Source organism: Lethenteron reissneri, chromosome 67, assembly GCF_015708825.2.
Source record: "Lethenteron reissneri isolate LAM-NWPU_2019-01 chromosome 67, ASM1570882v1, whole genome shotgun sequence".
NCBI classification, from domain to species: domain Eukaryota; kingdom Metazoa; phylum Chordata; class Hyperoartia; order Petromyzontiformes; family Petromyzontidae; genus Lethenteron; species Lethenteron reissneri.
In genome coordinates this window covers 706710-730707 of record NC_083845.1, presented here as the reverse complement: position 1 = coordinate 730707, position 23998 = coordinate 706710, and the positions used below count along the sequence as shown (strand labels likewise).

The window sequence follows — 23998 nt, the reverse complement described above, 5'->3', positions numbered from 1 at the left end:
ACACAGACACACAAACAGACACAGACACACACACACAGACACACACACACAGACACACACACAGACACACACACAGACACACACACACACGCAGACACACACAGACACACAGACACACACACAGACACACACACACAGACACACACACACACAGCCACACACAGACACACACACACACAGACACACACACACAGACACACACACACAGACACAACACACACAGACACACACAGACACACACATACAGACACACACACAGACACACACACACAGACACACACACGGCACACACACACAGACACACACACAGACACACACACACAGACACACACAGACACACACACAGACAGACACACACAGACACACACACACAGACAGACACACACACGCAGACACACAGACACACACACAGACACACAGACACATACACACACAGACACACACACAGACACACACACGCACGCACCACCGCGCCATGCCTCCCAGTGCTGTTATGCCGCGTCCCCATGGCGACTAGGAACTAGGCCAGCCGGGTCGCAAGTGGCGTCCATTCCCTGGAGAGTCTGGGGGACCCCCCCCCCCCATCCTGGGGGCAGTCTCAGACTCCCTCCCTTGCTATAGACTCACTCAGAGACTCATAGACTCACACAGAGACTCACACAGAGACCCACAGACTCACACAGAGACTCACACAGAGACACATAGACTTCCCATAGACTCACTCAGAGACTCACACAGAGACTCACTCAGAGACACATAGACTCACTCAGAGACTCACACAGAGACACAAAGACTAACTCAGATACCCATAGACTCCCTCTCTTGCCATAGACTCACTCAGAGACACATAGACTCACTAAGAGACTCATAGACTCCCTCTCTTGCTATAGACTCACTCAGAGACCCACAGACTCACACAGAGAGTCACAAAGAGACCCATAGACTCACTCAGAGGCACATAGACTCACACAGAGACACGTAGACTCACACAGAGACTCATAGACTCCCTCCCTTGCTATAGACTCACTCAGAGACCCATAGACTCACTCAGAGACCCACAGACTCACACATAGACTCACACAGAGACCCACAGACTCACATAGAGACTCACACAGAGAACCATAGACTCACACAGATACCCATAGACTCCCTCTCTTGCCATAGACTCACTCAGAGACCCACAGACTCACATAGAGACTCACACAGAGACCCATAGACTCACACATAGACTCACACAGAGAACCATAGACTCACACAGATACCCATAGACTCCCTATCAAGCCATAGACTCACGCAGAGACACATAGACTCACGCAGAGAGCCACAGACTCACACAGAGACACATAGACTCACACAGAGAACCATAGACTAACACAAAGACTCACACAGAGACCCATAGACTCACTCACAGAGAGACTCATAGACTCACACAGAGAACCATAGACTCACACAGAGAACCATAGACTCACTCAGAGACACATAGACTCACACAGAGACCCATAGACTCACACATACACCTAGAGACTCACATAGAGACCCATAGACTCACACAGAGACCCATAGACTCATGCAGATACCCACAGACTAACACAGATACCCATAGACTTACACAGATACCCATAGACTCACACAGAGACCCTTAGAATCACACAGAGACCCTTAGACTCGCACAGAGATGCTTAGACTCACAGAGACCCATAGACTCACACAGGGACCCATAGACTCAGGCAGCGACCCATAGACTCGCACAGAGACCCATAGACTCACTCACAGAGACCTTTAGACTCACACAGAGACCCTTAGACTCGCACAGAGACCCTTAGACTCACAGAGACCCATAGACTCACATAGAGACACATAGACTCAGGCAGAGACCCATAGACTCGCACAGAGACCCATATACTCACATATAGACCCATAGACTCACTCACAGAGACCCTTAGACTCACACAGAGACCCATAGACTCACACAGAGACCCTTAGACTTGCACAGAGACCCATAGACTCACACAGTGTTGAGTATATGGGCAGTGTTGAGTCTATGGGCAGTGTTGAGTCTATGGGCGGTGTTGAGTCTATGGGCGGTGTTGAGTCTATGGGCGGTGTTGAGTCTATGGGCAGTGTTGAGTCTATGGGCAGTGTTGAGTCAAGGGGCAGTGTTGAGTCAATGGGCAGTGTTGAGTCTATGGGCAGTGTTGAGTCTATGGGTAGCGTTGAGTCTATGGGCAGCGTTGAGTCTATGGGCAGTGTTGAGTCTATGGGCAGTGTTGAGTCTATGGGTAGTGTTGAGTCTATGGGCAGTATTAGTCTATGGGCAGGGTTGAGTCTATGGGCAGTGTTGAGTCTATGGGTAGTGTTGAGTCTATGGGCAGTGTTGAGTCTATGGGTAGTGTTGAGTCTATGGGTAGCGTTGAGTCTATGGTCAGTGTTGAGTCTATGGGCAGTGTTGAGTCTATGGTGCAGTGTGAGTCTATGGGCAGTGTGAGTCTATAGGCAGTATTAGTCTATGGGCAGTGTCGAGTCTATGGGCAGTGTTGAGTCTATGGGTAGTGTTGAGTCTATGGGTAGTGTTGAGTCTATGGGCGGTGTTGAGTCTATGGGCGGTGTTGAGTCTATGGGCAGTGTTGAGTCTATGGGCAGTGTTGAGTCAAGGGGCAGTGTTGAGTCAATGGGCAGTGTTGAGTCTATGGGCAGTGTTGAGTCTATGGGTAGCGTTGAGTCTATGGGCAGCGTTGTGTCTATGGGCAGTGTTGAGTCTATGGGCAGTGTTGAGTCTATGGGTAGTGTTGAGTCTATGGGCAGTATTAGTCTATGGGCAGGGTTGAGTCTATGGGCAGTGTTGAGTCTATGGGTAGTGTTGAGTCTATGGGCAGTGTTGAGTCTATGGGTAGTGTTGAGTCTATGGGTAGCGTTGAGTCTATGGTCAGTGTTGAGTCTATGGGCAGTGTTGAGTCTATGGTGCAGTGTGAGTCTATGGGCAGTGTGAGTCTATAGGCAGTATTAGTCTATGGGCAGTGTCGAGTCTATGGGCAGTGTTGAGTCTATGGGTAGTGTTGAGTCTATAGGTAGTGTTGAGTCTATGGGTAGTGTTGAGTCTATGGGTAGTGTTGAGTATATGGGTAGTGTTGAGTCTATGGGCAGTGTTGAGTCTATGGGTAGTGTTGAGTCTATGGGTAGTGTTGAATCTATGGGTAGTGTTGAGTCTATGGGCAGTGTTGAGTCTATGGGCAGTGTTGAGTCTATGAACAGTGTTGAGTCTATGGGCAGTGTTGAGTCTATGGGCAGTGTTGAGTCTATCGGCAGTGTTGAGTCTATCGGCAGTGTTGAGTCTATGGGCAGTGTTGAGTCTATGGGCAGTGTTGAGTCTATGGGTAGTGTTGAGTCTATGGGCAGTGTTGAGTCTATGGGCAGTGTTAGTCTATGGGCAATGTTGAGTCTATGGGCAGTGTTGAGTCTATGGGCAGTGTTAGTCTATGGGCAGTGTTGAGTCTATGGTGCAGTGTTGAGTCTATGGTGCAGTGTTGAGTCTATGGGCAGTATTAGTCTATGGGCAGTGTTGAGTCTATGGTGCAGTGTTGAGTCTATGGGTAGTGTTGAGTTTATGGGCAGTGTTGAGTCTATGGTGCAGTGTTGAGTCTATGGGCAGTGTTGAGTCTATGGGCAGTGTTGAGTTTATGGACAGTGTTGAGTCTATAGGCAGTGTGAGTCTATGGGCAGTGTGAGTCTATGGGCAGTGTTGAGTCTATGGGTAGTGTTGAGTCTATGGGTAGTGTTGAGTCTATGGGCAGTGTTGAGTCTATAGGCAGTGTGAGTCTATGGGCAGTGTTGAGTCTATGGGTAGTGTTGAGTCTATGGTGCAGTGTTGAGTCTATGGGCAGTGTTGAGTCTATAGGCAGTGTGAGTCTATGGGCAGTGTGAGTCTATGGGCAGTGTTGAGTCTATGGGTAGTGTTGAGTCTATGGGTAGTGTTGAGTCTATAGGTAGTGTTGAGTCTATGGGTAGTGTTGAGTCTATAGGTAGTGTTGAGTCTATGGGTAGTGTTGAGTCTATGGGTAGTGTTGAGTCTATGGGCAGTGTTGAGTCTATGGGTAGTGTTGAGTCTATGGGCAGTGTTGAGTCTATGGGCAGTGTTGAGTCTATGGGCAGTGTTGAGTCTATGAGCAGTGTTGAGTCTATGGGCAGTGTTGAGTCTATGGGCAGTGTTGAGTATATGGTGCAGTGTTGAGTCTATGGTGCAGTGTTGAGTCTATGGGCAGTGTTAGTCTATGGGCAGTGTTGAGTCTATGGGCAGTGTTGAGTCTATGGGCAGTGTTGAGTCTATGGGCAGTGTTGAGTCTATGGGCAGTGTTGAGTCTATGGGCAGTATTAGTCTATGGGCAGTGTTGAGTCTATGGGCAGTGTTAAGTCTATGGGCAGTGTTGAGTCTATGGGCAGTGTTGAGTCTATTGGCAGTGTTGAGTCTATGGGCAGTGTTGAGTCTATGGGCAGTGTTGAGTCTATGGGCAGTGTTGAGTCTATGGGCAGTATTAGTCTATGGGCGGTGTTGAGTCTATGGGCAGTGTTGAGTCTATGGGCAGTGTTGAGTCTATGGGCAGTGTTGAGTCTATGGGCAGTGTTGAGTCTATGGGCAGTGTTGAGTCTATGGGCAGTATTAGTCTATGGGCAGTGTTGAGTCTATGGGCAGTGTTGAGTCTATGGGCAGTGTTGAGTCTATGGGCAGTGTTGAGTCTATGGGCAGTATTAGTCTATGGGCAGTGTTGAGTCTATGGGCAGTGTTGAGTCTATGGGCAGTGTTGAGTCTATGGGTAGTGTTGAGTCTATGGGCAGTGTTGAGTCTATGGGCAGTGTTGAGTCTATGGGCAGTGTTGAGTCTATGGGCAGTGTTGAGTCTATGGGCAGTGTTGAGTCTATGGTGCAGTGTTGAGTCTATGGGCAGTGTTGAGTCTATGGGCAGTGTAGAAGAGGTCATCTTTAATAGAGGAACGGAATAAGGTGGGGGTTTTGAGGTAATAGGGTGGTGAGGGTAACGGGGGCTAAAGGGGGGTAATGGGTGCGGGTAACGGGGGGCTAAGGGGTGGGGGGGGGAAATGGGGGAGGGGTTTTTTGCGGGATATGGGAGGGGGGTCTATAAAAAATAATAATTTTAATTAAAACAACAAACGTAGACTCTTACTAAACGGTCGTGGTGCTCTAGGCGGGGCACGGATGTTCCAAGTTGCAACCATGCCGCCGATGTTCGTATTGAATTCATAAACTCCCCGCGTGTGCCACAAAACTGAACACCGCAAGGGGAAATGTTGACAATTTAATAGCGGCAGCTCCAACGACATCAAATAAACCGCAAATGCCGCGCCGATGTTGTCAAGGAGCGCATCAAACGCAACGCGCGGCCGTCTGGAACGTTCTTCCATCCGATATCAGGAAGCCACGGTAGCAGTGCACTTTCAAATCATCGAAATGGGAAAAAAAAAATCTAATTTATTTGGCACGATTTTTGCGTGTTCAGTTTGTTGTGCTTCTGGAGCAACCTCCCATTGGTACGTTTGGCTACGTACGGTGCGAAAAAAGTTCAACATACATACTACACTACGCTACACACTATAGACTACACTACTATAGAGTACACGATGCTACACTATATACTACACCACTATTATATATACACCGCTATACACTCCACTATACACTACCACATTATAATACTATACTTTAATTCTAGATTTAAAGCTTTCGTGACTGCAAGTATTCATATTCTTAGGTTTTTTCGGGAAAGTCACGTAGGTAAAAAATTAAAATTAATAAAAGTAAAATAAAAATAAAATAAAAATCACGACGTTTCGGAGGCAACACAAGCTTCCGTCTTCAGGTGGAACCGTCACAGCCACGTGCTTTCACCGAAAAAAACCTAAGAATATGAATACACTATACTTTGATACGCTGCATTTCACCACTATAGTACTTTGAAAACGAATTTCTCTAGAACTGCTTTGTGCGTGTTTAGTTTGTTGATCTTTCAGAGCACATCCGATTGGCACGGCTGTCTACGTACGGCGCGAAATAAGTTCAACACACTCTACGGTTGCTGAAGTTCTCAGCCATTTGGTAAGTAGATTTTGTATTTCGATTTAAAGCTTTCGTGACTGCAGGGATTCATCTTCTTGGTTCTTTCGGTAAAGTCACGTAGAATGAAAAAAATAAAATAAAAAAACATAATAAAATAATGTAATAAAATAATAATTTTATTAAATAAAACATAATAAAATTATTATTTTATTACATTATTTTATTATGTTTTTTATTTTATTTTATTATTTCCATTCTACGTGACTTTGCCGAAAGAACCAAGAAGATGAATCCCTGCAGTCACGAAAACTTGAAATCGAAATGTAATTGTTTTATTTTTATTATTTTATTATTTCCATTCTACGTGACTTTACCGAAAGAACCAAGAAGATAGATTTTGTATCTTCGGATGGTATTTTTTTTATTTTATTCCGTGGAATGTGGTTCTCTGCATGCAGTCCCTGGCATTTGAGATATTAAAAAAACGGAGGTCAGAATACAAAGTGACATTCAGACTATTCAAGGCCAGGCAAAACAAAGTGAACTATTAAATACTAAAATATTACACTGGTCAACACACTTTTTCTGGCATAAGGTATTCCACCGGTTTTAAGGTTATTTTGGGGTGCTGATTACAAATCTGGCATAAGTTTTTGTCCATCACATCAGGTTTTTGAGATATCAAATATTGCATTTTCAATAAAAACTGCAGAAGAAAAATATTAAATAAATGTGGATATCTGCATAAAATTATAATATAAACACACTATCCTAAACATACAGCACCATATTTTAACACTAAAGCAGTCACTGACTCGCAACAACTTGCAATCATAAGTGACAGAGTTAATTTCGGGTAAAATCAATGAAAATGGGGTATGCCGATAGCATAAAATGAGATGTGATAGAGCAAACCTGAGATCAGATTTGGTATCAGCACCCTGAAATTAGTCTAAAACAGTTGCAAAAGTCCAGGCCAGAATTTTTCATTTATTATTTTGTTGACCAGTGTTATTTTATTTTGCCAGGCTTGGTCCTGCTGAGCCACGCAGCTCTTCTTCAGCAGCGACCTGGTGCTCACAGATGATAGCTCAGCCAAGTGTCTTATCATCATCATCGTGATCGCGTGTTTATTGATAGCGGCAGGCAAAATACGTGCGGTGACGTTGATTCTAAATGTGGAGGGAAGCCAGCCCGCAGGACACGGACAAAATTCCACGCGGCCACGGAGAGAGACGCACATTCCAAATGTACCACAGGCGTCAGGGTCGGGTATGAACCCACGACCTCCTGTACACCAGGTGAGGTAGTTAACATCTCCTAGCCATCAGGTTAACGAGGGGGGGGAGGGGTGCTTAATATAACTCTGTCCCACCGCGTAAACAGTTCAGAGTTTCATACTCTTGGTTCTTTCGGTAAAGTCACGTAGAAGGGACGAAAAATATACTTTTATTTATTTATTTTATTTACTTATATTTTATGTTTAATTTTTATTATTTCATTGTTTCCCTTCTACGCGACTTTCCCGAAAGAACCAAGAATATGAATCCCTGCAGTCACGAAAGCTTTAAATCGAAATTTTTAAAGTTCAGAGTCTGTCTATATCTGGGGACAGCAGAGTGATCCATGCACTCTCCGTGTCTCTCTCTCTGTCTCTCTCCGTGTCTCTCTCTCTGTGTCTCTGTTTCTCTCTCTGTGTGTATCTGTCTCTCTCTGTGTCTCTCTCTGTGTCTCTCTCCGTTTCTCTCTCTCTCTGTGTCTCTGTGTCTCTCTGCTCAAGGCGCGGCTCCGGCTGGAGCACGCCATGTGCCACACACGTGCCGGTGATGTGTCTCTGTCTCTCTCTGTGTCTCTGTCTCTCTCTGTGTCTCTGTCTCTCTCTGTGTCTCTGTCTCTCTCTGTGTCTCTGTCTCTCTCTGTGTGTATCTGTCTCTCTCTGTGTGTCTCTGTCTCTCTCCGTCTCTCTCTCTCTCTGTGTCTCTGTCTCTCTCTGTGTCTCTGTCTCTCTCTGTGTCTCTGTCTCTCTCTGTGTCTCTGTCTCTCTCTGTTCAAGGCGCGGCTCCGGCTGGAGCACGCCATGTACCACACACGTGTCGGTGATGTGTCTCTGTCTCTCTCTGTGTCTCTGTCTCTCTCTGTGTCTCTGTCTCTCTCTGTGTCTCTGTCTCTCTCTCTGTGTCACTGTCTCTCTCTGTGTCTCTCTCTGTGTCTCTCTCCGTTTCTCTCTCTCTCTCTCTGTGTCTCTGTCTCTCTCTGCTCAAGGCGCGGCTCCGGCTGGAGCACGCCATGTACCACACACGTGTCGGTGATGTGTCTCTGTCTCTCTGTGTCTCTGTCTCTCTCTGTGTCTCTGTCTCTCTCTGTGTCTCTGTCTCTCTCTGTGTCTCTGTCTCTCTCTGCTCAAGGCGCGGCTCCGGCTGGAGCACGCCATGTACCACACACGTGTCGGTGATGTGTCTCTGTCTCTCTCTGTGTCTCTGTCTCTCTCTGTGTCTCTGTCTCTCTCTGTGTCTCTGTCTCTCTCTCTGTGTCACTGTCTCTCTCTGTGTCTCTCTCTGTGTCTCTCTCCGTTTCTCTCTCTCTCTCTCTGTGTCTCTGTCTCTCTCTGCTCAAGGCGCGGCTCCGGCTGGAGCACGCCATGTACCACACACGTGTCGGTGATGTGTCTCTGTCTCTCTGTGTCTCTGTCTCTCTCTGTGTCTCTGTCTCTCTCTGTGTCTCTGTCTCTCTCTGTGTCTCTGTCTCTCTCTGCTCAAGGCGCGGCTCCGGCTGGAGCACGCCATGTACCACACACGTGCCGGTGATGTGCACGTCTTCTTCGAACGCTGGTGGGGCCGGACAAGCCCCTCTCTGCACCAGCGTGGACGGCACCCTCGTGGTGTTCACCTTCTGAAGCGCTCGCTCGTCACCGTGGCGTGCGCGATGACCACCACCACCACCACCACCACAACAATCACCACCACAACCACCACCACAACCACCACCACCACCACAACCACCACCACAATCACCACCACCACCACAACCACCACCACCACAACCACCACCACCACCACAACCACCACCACAACCACCACCACCACAACCACCACAATCACCACCACCACAACCACCACCACCACCACAAGCAGCACCACAACCACCACCACCACAATCACCACCACCACAACCACAACCACCACCACAGCCACTACGACAACCACCACCACCACCACCACGTGGCTTTTATTTCGTGTTGTGCGCGGCACATTTAGCGCCACAGCACGTGGATTTGTAGCGGTTGTTTTTTGTGTTGCTGGTGACTTTGTGTGTTACCAATTGGAATCGCCTCCTGTGCTGTTGCTGCTGGCGGCAATAAAAGTTGTTTAAAAGTCAAAGCGTCTGTCTGGGCTCTCTTTGTCTCTCTCTCCCTATGTGTGTGTCTCTCTCTCGGTGTGTGTCTCTCTCTGTCCCCCTCTCTGTCTATCTCTCTGTCTCTCTCTCCGTCTCGCTGTGTGTCGCTCTCTGTCGCTCTCTCTGTCTGTCTCGCCGTCTCTCTGTCTCTCTGTGTCTCTGTGTCTGTGTTTCCATCTCTGTCTCTCTCTGCCTCTTTCTCTCTGTGTGTGTCTGTCTCTCTGTCTCTCTGTGTCTCTGTCTCCCTCTCTGTCTATCTCTGTGTCTCTTTATCTCTATATGCCTCTCTGTCTATCTCTCTCTGTGTCTCTCTCTCTCTCTCTGTGTCTCTCTCTCTCTCTCTGTGTCTCTCTGCCACTCTCTCTGTCTGTGTGTGTCTCTCTCTGCCTCTCTCTCTGTCTGTGTCTCTATCTGCCTCGCTATCTCTCTGTGTCTCTCTCTGCCTCTCTCTCTCTGTCTGTGTCTCTCTCTGCCTCTCTCTCTCTGTCTGTGTCTCTCTGCCTCTCTCTCTCTGTCTGTGTCTCTCTCTGCCTCTCTCTCTGTCTGTCTCTCTCTGCCTCTCTCTCTCTGTCTGTCTCTCTCTGCCTCTCTCTCTCTGTCTGTGTCTCTCTCTGCCTCTCTCTCTCTGTCTGTCTCTCTCTGCCTCTCTCTCTCTGTCTGTGTCTCTCTCTGCCTCTCTCTCTGTCTGTCTCTCTCTGCCTCTCTCTCTCTGTCTGTGTCTCTCTCTGCCTCTCTCTCTGTCTGTGTCTCTCTCTGCCTCTCTCTCTCTGTCTGTCTCTCTCTGCCTCTCTCTCTGTCTGTGTCTCTATCTGCCTCTCTCTCTCTCTGTCTGTCTCTCTCTGCCTCTCTCTCTGTCTGTGTCTCTATCTGCCTCTCTCTCTCTCTGTCTGTCTCTCTCTGCCTCTCTCTCTGTCTGTGTGTGTCTCTCTCTCTGCCTCTCTCTCTGTCTGTGTGTGTCTCTCTCTGCCTCTCTACGACTATCCACCGAACCCGGCCCCGCTCAGGACGCGAACGATCAATCCACGTGGCCCCGCTTGCTGGCGACCGACCCACGGCTTGTCCGAGACGAGGAGGTCACCACCCACGCCACTGACTCTCCGTCTCTCTGTCTCTCTCTCTCTGTGTCTATCTCTCTCCCTGTCTCACTGTCTCCCTGTCTCTCTCTCTCTGTCTGTCTCACTGTCTCTCTCTCTCTGTCTGGATCTCTCTCCCTCGACCTTCTCCTTCCAGGGCCACGTGCACCACACACAGCAGCAGCAGCGACAGCAGCAGCAGCGGCGGCTCGTATCTGTGAACAACGCGAATGTCAACTCAATGAGGTTTTCATTAGGAACCTCGACCCAACTCCACGGGTCGTGTTCGCTGGCCGTCTTTATTCGTTTATCAGCCCCCCACCAACAGCCCCTCAGCCCCCCCCCCCCCCCAGTTTCCAGCCCACCCCCAGCCCCCCCCCCAGCCCCCCCCCCCCCCCCACGTGCTGGCATTCACTGACGTAAGCGGGTGGACGAAGAGCAACACGCAGGCATCTTGTAAACCGCTCCGCTCACCGATCACCAATCGACCCCTTTCGTTCCGACGCGCACTCAGAGGGCACTGCTACCCCCCCCACCCCCCCCGTCGCCTCTGCCCCAAGTGGAGGTTTTAATGTCGGGATCGAACCCACGTCCTCCTGTACACCAGGCGAGGTAGTTAACATCTCCTAACCACCGTGATGATGATGATGATGAGAGAGAAAGACACGCAAACTCCAAATATACAACAGGCATCATCAGGGTCGGGATCGAACCCACGACCTCCTGCACACCAGGCGAGGTAGTCACCATATCCTAGCCACCGTGATGATGATGATGAGAGAGAGACACGCAAACTCCAAATATACAGCAGCAGGCGTCAGGGTTGGGATCGAACCCACGACCTCCTGCACACCAGGCGAGGTAGTTAACATCTCCTAGCCACCGTGATGATGATGATGAGAGAGACACGCAAACTCCACATATACAACAGGCATCATCAGGGTCGGGATCGAACCCACGATCTCCTGCACACCAGGCGAGGTAGTCAACATCTCCTAGCCACCGTGATGATGATGAGAGAGAGAGACACGCAAACTCCAAATATACAGCAGCAGGCGTCAGGGTTGGGATCGAACCCACGACCTCCTGCACACCAGGCGAGGTAGTCAACATCTCTTAGCCACCGTGATGATGATGAGAGAGAGACACGCAAACTCCAAATATACAGCAGCAGGCGTCAGGGTTGGGATCGAACCCACGTCCTCCTGTACACCAGGCGAGGTAGTTAACATCTCCTAGCCACCGTGATGATGATGAGAGAGAGACACGCAAACTCCAAATATACAGCAGCAGGCGTCAGGGTTGGGATCGAACCCACGACCTCCTGTACACCAGGCGAGGTAGTCAACATCTCCTAGCCACCGTGATGATAATGAGAGAGAGACACGCAAACTCCAAATATACAGCAGCAGGCGTCAGGGTCGCACCGCTCCCCTCGCGGTGACAGGCGCCTGACCCCAGACCCATCCACAGAGCTCCGGGCAGGGTTCCCGTCTAGCTCCCGACACAGGAGTGGCAGCCTCTCTGCCCCTCCCCCCTTCTCCTTTCAGTTTGCCCCTCCCCCACCCCCACCCCCAGGCACTCGCGTCGTCCAATAGGAGATCCCCAGAGCGGCTTCCGGCTGTCTGGGACGAGTTGGTGCGAGGAGGGCACGTGGTGGTGTTGGTGTCACGTGGTGTCTATTGTGCGCTCGCTGCTGCGGGATGTTAACTGCCTCGCCTGGTGTACAGGAGGTCGTGGATTCGATCCCGACCCTGACGCCTGCTGCTGTATACTTGGAGTTTGCGTGTCTCTCTCTTTCTCTCATCATCATCACGGTGGCTAGGAGATGTTAACTCCCTCGCCTGGTGTACAGGAGGTCGTGGGTTCGATCCCGACTCTGACGCCTGTTGCTATGTATTTGGAGTTTGCGTGTCTCTCTCTCATCATCATCACGGTGGCTCGGAGATGTTAACTCCCTTGCCTGGTATACAGCAGGTCGTGGGTTCGATCCCGACCCTGATGATGCCTGCTGTATATTTGGAGTCTGCGTGTCTCTCATCATCATCACGGTGGCTAGGAGATGTTAACTACCTCGCCTGGTCTACAGGAGGTCGTGGGTTTGATCCCAGACCCTGACGCCTGCTGCTGTTTATGTGAAGTTTGCGTGTCTCTCCTCATGGTCGCATGGATTTTCTCTTCCGGGTCTTACGTTTTTCCCCTCCACATTGTAGTTGTGGCCGATATCACTTCCACGGCGTCTGTTGGTTTAGAAAAGCGGAGAAACCAGGAGGAGACCCTTGCAGAACATGGGGAGTACAAACAGCACTCACACAAACATTCACACACTCCAACAACAACCGCTATTCGCCACTAAGTGGCGGTGACGTCACCACGACGCTTGTGCCAGGCCATGTGCACCTTGAGACCACGTGAAGTGTCGAACGCCCGCTGGCAGGAGGTCACGGGGCAGACCCAGCAGGTGCCACGGGTCGACTGACTGAGATGACCGAGATGAGTGGCTGATGCACCACCTGTGCCCCCTACTGTACCAACTTGCTATGCTTTAGCCACCCGGCGCTCCGCTCGTTGTTGTGAGCGTCGCTCCTCCGCCCTCCGTTGTTGTTGGAGGGCGACTGCCTCCAACTGCCCAGTAGCAGCGTCCTTCACGAGCCTCCTCCACTGAGGCCGATCTTGACACCGCTGGTACCAGTCATCGGCAAGTCCACTCAGCTCCACGTCCTCCTGTACCACATCACTCCATCTCTTCTCTAGCCCGTGCCGCGCACGTTTAACCCCCTCGATCCGGCCGAACAAAAGCTGTTTAGGCATGCGGTGGCTGGGCATGCGGGCTACATGACCCAGCCAACGCAACCTTGCCTGCCGGAGGAGCTCACACACACACACATTCACTCACTCACACCTACACTCACTCACACATAAACTCACTCACACACTCACACATACACTCACTCACACATAAACTCACTCACACATTCACACACTCACTCTGTAGAACAGGGGGAGATCACACAAACTCCACTCAGTCACTCTGTAGAACAGGAGGAGATCACACAAACTCCACTCACTCACTCTGTAGAACAGGGGGAGATCATACAAAATCCGCTCACTCACTCTGTAGAACAGGGGGAGATCATACAAACTCCACTCACTCACTCTGTAGAACAGGGGGAGATCAAACAAACTCCACTCACTCACTCTGTAGAACAGGGGGAGATCATACAAACTCCACTCACTCACTCTGTAGAACAGGGGGAGATCATACAAACTCCACTCACTCACTCTGTAGAACAGGGGGAGATCAAACAAACTCCACTCACTCACTCTGTAGAACAGGGGGAGATCAAACAAACTCCACTCACTCACTCTGTAGAACAGGGGGAGATCATACAAACTCCACTCACTCAGTGTGTGTGTGAGTTATTCACCCAATGTGTGTGTGTCTGGGTTATTCACTCAGTGTGTGTCTGGGTTATTCATTCAATGTGTGTGTGTTTGTGTCTGAGTTACTGTGATCACGTTTCCAATTTTCAAGAGAATTTGTTTGACCCGGTTAGAACTCAAGAAACCAGCGCAGAGTCCCATTTGCAAGTGAGTGAATGCACGAGTGAGTGAGTTCGTGAATCAGTGAGTGGGTGAGTTAGTGAGTATGTGAGTTCGTAAGTGAATCAGTGAGTGGGCGAGTCAGTGAGTGGGTGATTTCGTGAGTGAATCAGTTAGTGGGCGAGTCGGTGAGTGGGTGAGTTTGTGAGTGAATCATTGAGTGGGTGAGTTCGTGAGTGAATCAGTGAGTGGGCGAGTCAGTGAGTGGGTGAGTTCGTGAGTGAATCAGTGAGTGGGCGAGTCGGTGAGTGGGTGAGTTCGTGGGTGAGTCAGTGAGTGGGTGAGTGAGTGAGTGGGTGAGTTCGTGAGTGAATCAGTTAGTGGGTGAGTCAGTGAGTGGGTGAGTTCGTGAGTGAATCAGTGAGTGGGTGAGTCAGTGAGTGGGTGAGTTCGTGAGTGAATCAGTGAATGGGCGAGTCAGTGAGTGGGCGAGTTCGTGAGTGAATCAGTGAGTGGGCGAGTCAGTGAGTGGGTGATTTCGTGAGTGAATCAGTTAGTGGGCGAGTCGGTGAGTGGGTGAGTTCGTGAGTGAATCATTGAGTGGATGAGTTCGTGAGTGAATCAGTGAGTGGGCGAGCCAGTGAGTGGGTGAGTTCGTGAGTGAATCAGTGAGTGGGCGAGTCAGTGAGTGGGTGATTTCGTGAGTGAATCAGTTAGTGGGCGAGTCGGTGAGTGGGTGAGTTTGTGAGTGAATCATTGAGTGGGTGAGTTCGTGAGTGAATCAGTGAGTGGGCGAGTCAGTGAGTGGGTGAGTTCGTGAGTGAATCATTGAGTGGGTGAGTTCGTGAGTGAATCAGTGAGTGGGCGAGTCAGTGAGTGGGTGAGTTGGTGAGTGAATCAGTGAATGTGTGAGTCAGTGCGTGGGTGAGTTCGTGAGTGAATCAGTGAGTGGGTGAGTGAAGCGCTGTGGAGTGTGTAGTTGCCGTTCACAGCCAGTGACGATAATCCGAAGGGGTCTTGGGCCTCCGGCGCGGTGTGTTAAACATCGCCACCTGGGGAGACAAAGGCGGCCGGGCGTGGTGCTGACCACCCACCCCGCGGCCTGCTACAAGCACTGCCCCTGCACGCGAACGGCACTTGCCCCGACAGCCTGTCCGAGGCTACCACGGGAGTGGGGATCTTTTGTCTGTGTCGGCGGCTCGCGATCATCATCAGCCGGGCGCCGAGTGGTGGGTCCGCGAGTCGCCGCGGCTTCGTCTCCCGCTGCTTTGGAGGCCCCGCTGCCTGCAAGACCCTGACCCCAAGGCGTCATCGTCAGTAGCAGTAGCGGCGGCGGCGATGGTGGTAGCAGCCAGGATCGGGTAACACGCGGGGGGGTGGGGGGGTGGAGGGGGGTGGGGGGGGGGTCCCGTGCCGTCATCTGATGCGCGTGCCACGAGATGGAGGGGGGGCTGTGTGTGTGGGGTGTGTGTGTGTCCACGTGTGTGTGTGTTCACGTGTGTGTGTGTCTGGGGTGTGTGTGTCTGGGGTGTGTGTGTCCACGTGTGTGTGTGTGGGGTGTGTGTCCCCACATGTGTGTGTGTCCACGTGTGTGTGTGTCTGGGGTGTGTGTCTGGGGTGTGTGTGGCCACGTGTGTGTGTGTCCACGTGTGTGTGTGTCCACGTGTGTGTGTGTCCACGTGTGTGGCCACGTGTGTGTGTTTATGTGTGTGTGTGTGTCTGGGGTGTGTGTGTGTGTCCACGTGTGTGTGTGTCCACGTGTGTGGCCACGTGTGTGTCCCCACGTGTGTGTGTGTGTCCACGTGTGTGTGTGTTCACACGTGTGTGTATCCACTCGTGTGTGTTCCCACGTGTGTGTGTCTGGGGTGTGTGTGTGTCCGTGTGTGTGTCCACGTGTGTGTGTCCACGTGTGTGTTTATGTGTGTGTCCACGTGTGTGTGTGTCCACGTGTGTGTGTTCATGTGTGTGTGTCCACGTGTGTGTCCACGTGTGTGTCCACGTGTGTGTGTGTGTCCACGTGTGTGTTTATGTGTGTGTGTCCACGTGTGTGTTTATGTGTGTGTGTCCACGTGTGTGTCTCCACGTGTGTGTTTATGTGTGTGTCCACGTGTGTGTGTGTCCACGTGTGCGTGTGTGAGAATCCAAATCTTGATTTTGGACCGCAGGAATCCGATGAGCTGTGAAGCTCTTTGCTGCACGCACGCCCCAGTCGAGAAGAGTCACAACAAGGGACGCAAACACCGACACGAGTGCAACGGTGTTAGGCATGGGAAGCAAGTCACTAGACACGAAAAAGACACAAAGTTTCTAACTCTAAATTGCGTGCAGCGGTTAGCGCTACGCTGCGCTACGAACCCGGCCAACACCGCCAGTGACGATTATCTAAACCGGTCCTGGGCCTCCCCTAGGTTGACTCAGCCTCAAATGAGTCCCCGGTGCGGTGCGTGGTAAACATCGCCACTGGGGAGACAAAGGCGGCCGGGCGTGGTGCTGGTTGCCCATCTCCGCCCCCGTGTACCGTGCCGGATTTCATGGGTGCTGCTGCTACTCGCTAACAGCACTTGCCCCTACAGTCTGTTAAAGACTGTATGGTGGGGGGTGGTGGTGGGTGGTCGTGGGTAGTGGGTGGGGTGGTAGTGGGTGGGGTTGGTAGTGGGTAGTGGGTGGTAGTGGGTGGGGTTGGTAATGTGTGGTAGTGGGTGGTAGTGGGTCGTAGTGGGTGGTAGTAGTAATGGGTGGAAGTGGGTGGGGGTGGTAGTGGGTGGTAGTGGGTGGGGGTGGTAGTGGGTGGGGGTGGTAGTGGGTAGTAGTGGGTGGAAGTGGGTGGGGGTAGTAGTGGGTGGGGGTGGTAGGTAGTGGGTGGAAGTGGGTGGGGGTAGTAGTGGGTGGAAGTGGGTGGGGGTGGTAGTAGTAGTGGGTGGTAGTGGGTGGTAGTAGGTGGTAGTGGTAGTGGGTGGAAGTGGGTGGTGGTAGTAGTAGTGGGTGGTAGTGGGTGGTAGTAGGTGGTAGTAGTAGTGGGTGGTAGTGGGTGGTAGTGGGTGGGGGTAGTAGTGGGTGGAAGTGGGTGGTGGGAGTGGTAGTGGGTGGGGGTAGTAGTGGGTGGGGGTAGTAGTAGCTAGTGGGTGGAAGTGGGGGTAGTAGTAGTGGTAGTAGTGAGTGGAGGTGGGTGGGGGTAATAGTAGTAGCTAGTGGGTGGAAGTGGGTGGGGGTGGTAGTAGCTAGTGGGTGGGGGTGGTAGTAGTAGTAGCTAGTGGGTGGAAGTGAGTGGGGGTAGTAGTAGTAGCTAGTGGGTGGAAGGGGGTGGTAGCTAGTGGGTGGAAGGGGGTGGTAGCTAGTGGGTGGAAGTGGGGGTAGTAGTAGCTAGTGGGTGGAAGTGGGTGGGGGTAGTAGTAGTAGCTAGTGGGTGGAAGGGGGTGGTAGCTAGTGGGTGGAAGGGGGTGGTAGCTAGTGGGTGGAAGTGAGTGGGGGTAATAGTAGTAGCTAGTGGGTGGAAGTGGGTGGGGGTAGTAGTAGTAGTAGCTAGTGGGTGGGGGTAGTAGTAGCTAGTGGGTGGAAGTGAGTGGGGGTAGTAGTAGTAGCTAGTGGGTGGAAGTGGGTGGGGGGTGTTTCCGCTACCATAGAAAGCGGCGCTCTCCTCTCTCCCCCCACGACACAAGCGGCACGCGGCACGCGGAGCGGCACACGGCAGCGGCACGGCTCCCGTGCAGGTGAGAGATGGGCGAGGTCGCACGGGCACCAAAGACAAAGGTGCCCCGCACACACCACAACGCGCCCAGGTAGCCTTCTCGCCCGAGAGGGTAAAGCCTATTCGTTTTTTCATCGTCTTCAACGGGCGTTCTCCGTGTCTCTCTTTTATCGCTGCTGTTGGTGCTACTCATGCCGTGGTTGACTGTTGGTTGATTCCGCCACCACCACCAACCGCTCACTCATTCACCCACTCACTCACCCACTCACTCACTCACTCGTTTAACCACTCACTCATCCACTCACTCACTCGTTTAACCACTCACTCACCCACTCACTCGTGTAACCACTCATCCACTCATTCACTCACTCACTCACCCACGCACTCACCCGCACTCACTCACTCACCCACTCGTTTAACCACTCACTCACTCACTCACCCACTCACTCACCCACGCACCCACTCACTCACCCACTCGTTTAACCACTCACTCACCCACGCACTCACCCGCTCGCTCACTCACTCACTCACCCACGCACTCACCCACTCGTTTAACCACTCACCGACTCACTCACCCACTGACCCACCCACTCACCTACTGACCCACTCACTCACCCACTCACTCACTCACTCACCCACTCACTCACTCACCCACGCACTCACCCGCAATCACTCACCCACTCGTTTAACCACTCACTCACTCACTCACCCACTCAATCACCCACTCACTCACCCACGCACCCACTCACTCACTCACTCGTTTAACCACTCACTCACCCACGCACTCACCCGCTCACTCACTCACCCACGCACTCACCCACTCGTTTAACCACTCACCGACTCAATCACCCACTCGTTTAACCACTTACTCACCCACTCACTCACCCACTCACTCACTCACTCACCCACTCGTTTAACCACACACTCACTCACCCACTCACTCACTCACCCACGCACTCACCCACTCACTCATCCACGCACTCACCCGCTCACTCACTCACTCACTCGTTTAACCACTCACCGACTCACTCACCCACTGACCCACTCACCCACTCACTCACCCACTCACCCACTGACCCACTCACTCACACATATATCACTCGCTGCCGTGTCCCGTTTTCGGAAAAATCGTAGCGCAGTCGAAGTAGGAATTGCTCTGAGCAGTGTCGGTAGTGCACGTGTACACGTGGTGTGTGAGAAGTGCCGGTAGTGCACGTGTACACGTGGTGTGTGAGAAGTTCCGGTAGTGCCGGTAGTGCACGTGTACACGTGGTGTGTTGTGTCGTGAGTAGTGCCGGTAGTGCACGTGTACACGTGGTGCGTGAGTAGTGCCGGTAGTGCACGTGTACACGTGGTGCGTGGTGCAGTACCGGTAGTGCACGTGTACATGTGGTGTGTGGTGCCGTGAGAAGTGTCGGTAGTGCACGTGTACACGTGGTGTGTTGTGCTCTGAGTAGTACCGGTAGTGCACGTATACACGTGGTGCATAGTGCCGTTAGCAGTACACACACGTACAGAGACTAACACACACAAAGATCCCCCGTGTAGCCTTAACAGACTGTAGGGGCAAGTGCTGTTAGCGAGTAGCACCTATGAAGGCCGGCACGGCACACGAGGGGGTGGGTGGCCAACACCACGCCCGGCCGCCTTTGTCTCCCCAGTGGCGATGTTCACACACCGCACCAGGTACTCATTTGAGGCCGAGTCGACCTAGGAGAGGCCCAGGACCTCGGTTTTAAATAAAATCGTCACCCAGCCCTGCCCGAGAGTGGGAATGGAACTCGGTGCGGCCGGGTTCGTAGCGTAGCGCGCTAACCGCTGCCCCACCACTCCCCATTTCAGCATCACCGCCGCCACCATCATCATCATCCTGTCTCTGTGTGTGTGTTTACTATGGAAGGCAGCTAAATTGAGAGGGTCCCTCTACTAATTGAGGCGAAGTTTACATTTGGCAGATTAGCCAGGAAGCCACCGCGCTGCCAGACGACACGGGACGCTGCGACAGCCGAGCGAGACACACGGACAGGACACGTGGTGCTGGTGGTGGTGCTGGTAGTGGTGGTAGTGCTGGTGGTGGTGGTGCTGGTGGTGGTAGTAGTGGTGGTGGCGGTGGTGATGGTGGTGGTGATGGTGGTGGTGGTAGTGGTGGTGGTGGTGCTGGTGGTGGTAGTGGTGGTAGTGGTGCTGGTGGTGGTGGTGGTAGTAGTGGTGGTGGTGCTGGTGGTGGTGCTGGTGGTGGTAGTGCTGGCGGTGGTGGTGCTGGTGGTGGTGGTGGTAGTAGTGGTGGTGGTGCTGGTGGTGGTGCTGGTGGTGGTAGTGGTAGTAGTGGTGGTGGTAGTAGTGGTGGTGGTAGTGCTGGTGGTGGTGGTGCTGGTGGTGGTGGTGCTGGTGGTGATAGTGGTGGTGCTGGTGGTGGTGCTGGTGGTGGTGGTGCTGGTGGTGGTAGTGGTGGTGGTGGTGGTAGTGGTGGTGCTGGTAGTGGTGGTGGTAGTGGTGGTGCTGGTGGTGGTGGTGATAGTGGTGGTGCTGGTGGTGATAGTGGTGGTGATATTGGTGGTGCTGGTGGTGGTGCTGGTAGTGGTGGTGATAGTGGTGGTGGTGGTGATGCTGGTGGTGGTAGTGGTGGTGGTGGTGCTGGTGGTGGTAGTGGTGGTAGTGGTGCTGGTGGTGGTGGTGGTAGTAGTGGTGGTGGTAGTGCTGGCGGTGGTGGTGCTGGTGGTGGTGGTGGTAGTAGTGGTGGTGGTGCTGGTGGTGGTGGTGGTAGTAGTGGTGGTGGTAGTGCTGGTGGTGGTAGTGCTGGTAGTGGTAGTGCTGGTTGTGGTGGTGGTGGTGGTGGTGCTGGTGGTGGTGCTGGTGGTGGTGCTGGTGGTGGTGGTAGTGCTGGTGGTGGTAGTGCTGGTGGTGGTGGTGCTGGTGGTGGTGGTAGTGGTGGTGGTGGTAGTGCTGGTGGTGGGGGTGGTGGTGGTGCTGATGGTGCTGGTGGTGGTGGTGGTGCTGGTGGTGGTGGTGGTAGTAGTGGTGGTGGTGCTAGTGGTGGTGGTGGTAGTAGTGGTGGTGCTGGTGGTGGTAGTGGTGGTGGTAGTGGTGGTGGTAGTGCTGGTGGTGGGGAAGGAAGCCCCTCCCCTCCCCCTAGTAACATGAAACGCTCGGGCCAACAACGTTCATTCCAGCAGGTTTTCCAACCACATGCCAACGTTCGTCAAACGTTGGACAAACCAAATGCTGCACCTCCGATTAGCACGGGTTGGCGACTTACTTACTGTGCGAAAAAAAGTTCAGCATACTTGCTTGATAACACGTTGGTTCAACGTTGGCTCAACGTTGGCTCAAAGTTGGGCCCAACGTTGGGTCCAAAAAGTTGCCATGCCAACGTTGGCTCAACGTTGGTTCAACGACGTTGGGCCGAATTTTGGTGGAACAAGTTGCCACCAAATACCAAAGTAGGTTTAACGTTGTTGGGTCCCAACCGCGTTGGCAAACCACCAACATTGGCACGCAGATAGCCACAGAGATCCAGACTCATAGAGACTCACAGAGACTCATAGACACCCATAGAGATCCAGACTCATAGAGACCCACAGAGACACACAGATACCCACAGAGATCCAGACTCATAGACCCACAGAGATCCAGACTAATAGAGACACACAGAGACACACAGATACCCACAGAGACTCATAGACCCATAGAGATCCAGACTCATAGAGACACACAGAGACTCATAGACACCCATAGAGATCCAGACTAATAGAGACCCACAGAGACACACAGATACCCATAGAGATCCAGACTCATAGAGACTCACAGAGACTCATAGACACTCATAGAGATCCAGACTCATAGAGACACACAGAGACTCATAGACACTCATAGAGATCCAGACTCATAGAGACACACAGAGACTCATAGACACCCATATAGATCCAGACTAATAGAGACCCACAGAGACACACAGATACCCACAGAGATCCAGACTCATAGAGACACACAGAGACTCATAGACACCCATAGAGATCCAGACTCATAGACACCCATAGAGATCCAGACTAATAGAGACCCACAGAGACACATAGACACCCACAGAGATCCAGACTCATAGAGACACACAGAGACTCATAGACACCCATAGAGATCCAGACTAATAGAGACACACAGAGACTCATAGACCCACAGAGACTCATAGACACCCACAGAGATCCAGACTAATAGAGACACACAGAGACTCATAGACACTCATAGAGATCCAGACTAATAGAGACTCACAGAGACTCATAGACACCCATAGAGATCCAGACTAATAGAGACACACAGAGACTCATAGACACTCATAGAGATCCAGACTCATAGAGACACACAGAGACTCATAGACACTCATAGAGATCCAGACTCATAGAGACACACAGAGACTCATAGACACCCATAGAGATCCAGACTAATAGAGACACACAGAGACTCATAGACACCCATAGAGATCCAGACTCATAGAGACTCACAGAGACTCATAGACACCCATAGAGATCCAGACTCATAGACACCCACAGAGATCCAGACTAATAGAGACCCACAGAGATCCAGACTCATCGAGACACACAGAGACTCATAGATACCCATAGAGCAGTCAACCCACAGCACTTGCTGGGTCTGTCCCGTGATCTCCTCCTGCACCTAGCCTGGCACAGCAGTCAACCCATAGCACGTGGGTCTGTCACGTGACCTCCTCATGCACCTAGCCTGGCACAGCAGTCAACCCATAGCACCTGGGTCTGTCACGTGACCTCCTCCTGCACCTAGCCTGGCACGGCAGTCAACCCCGAGCACCTGGGTCCGTCCCGTGACCTCCTCCTGCACCTAGCCTGGCACAGCAGTCAACCCATAGCACCTGGGTCTGTCACGTGACCTCCTCCTGCACCTAGCCTGGCACGGCAGTCAACCCACAGCACCTGGGTCCGTCCCGTGACCTCCTCCTGGTGCACCTAGCCTGACACGGCAGTCAACCCACAGCACCTGTGTCTGTCCCGTGACCTCCTGCACCTAGCCTGGCACAGCAGTCAACCCACAGCACCTGGGTCTGTCACGTGACCTCCTCCTGGTGTACCTAGCCTGGCACGGCAGTCAACCCACAGCACCTGGGTCTGTCCCGTGACCTCCTCCTGCACCTAGCCTGGCACAGCAGTCAACCCACAGCACCTGCTGGGTCTGTCCCGTGACCTCCTCCTGGTGCACCTAGCCTGGCACAGCAGTCAACCCACAGCACCTGGGTCTGTCCCGTGACCTCCTCCTGCACCTAGCCTGGTACAGCAGTCAACCCACAGCACCTGGATCCGTACCGTGACCTCCTCCTGGTGTACCTAGCCTGGCTCGGCAGTCAACCCACAGCACCAGGGTCTGTCCCGTGACCTCCTCCTGCACCTAGCCTGGCACAGCAGTCAACCCACAGCACCTGGATCCGTCCCGTGACCTCCTCCTGGTGCACCTAGCCTGGCACAAGTGCCGTGGTGACGACGTCACCGCCACTGTTGCTGTTGGGTCAGCGAGCCGCTGACTCAGCTGCCGTGGGCAGCTGCGGGCAGGGAGGGCAGCAGGGCAGGAGGGGGGGGCAGGGGGGTGACCCTATAGGGGGTGGGGGGTCGTGGTGGGTCAGCGGAGGGGGCAAGGGTTGACGGATCACGCAGAGACGCCCGGCCAATGGAAGCAACAGGAGGTGACGCTTCAATCTCCCATCTCTGGCACTGCGTCCCAGGAACAGCTGCGTTGGAGACGCTCCAAACGCCGTCGAGTTCACTTGATCGATCACGAAACAAACACGCGCCCCTAATAATCACGGCGATGATACCATTGGAACCTCATTTGCCAGTAAAAATATGATAATTGGTTTTTTTACCCTTCTGTCTGGCAACAAAACTGACACTTTTTTTTTACAAGGAGTCATGTTTGCATAGACCACAATACCTGCAGTCGTAATGCAAACAAAAAACATAACGCTGATAATGTATGCACTGTCCTTGAAGTTGATTGGTCCACACCCGAGACAGCTTTCCTTAGAGCCTAGTCTCACATGGGTTGGACCAGATGACGCCAAAAGGCGCACAACTCAAAGACAATGCACCATCAGAGTATGAGAGCTCAGGGTAAGCATTTACACCATTGGAACCTCATTTGCCAGTAAAAATATGATAATTGATTTACCCTTCTATCTGGCAACAAAACTGACACCTTTTTTACAAGGAGTCATGTTTGCATA

General features: G+C 52.2%; 1 protein-coding gene across 1 annotated transcript in view; it reads left to right on the top strand.

Annotated features, from left to right (window-relative positions):
- The first annotated feature begins 12695 nt into the window (after nt 1–12695).
- The window catches only part of LOC133360088 (tenascin-like), a 49498-nt gene continuing 38195 nt past the window's right edge, over nt 12696–23998 (top strand). The window contains 2 exon segments of the mRNA XM_061578677.1: nt 12696–12713; nt 17729–17869. Of these exon segments, the coding sequence (XP_061434661.1) occupies nt 12696–12713; nt 17729–17869 (159 nt within the window).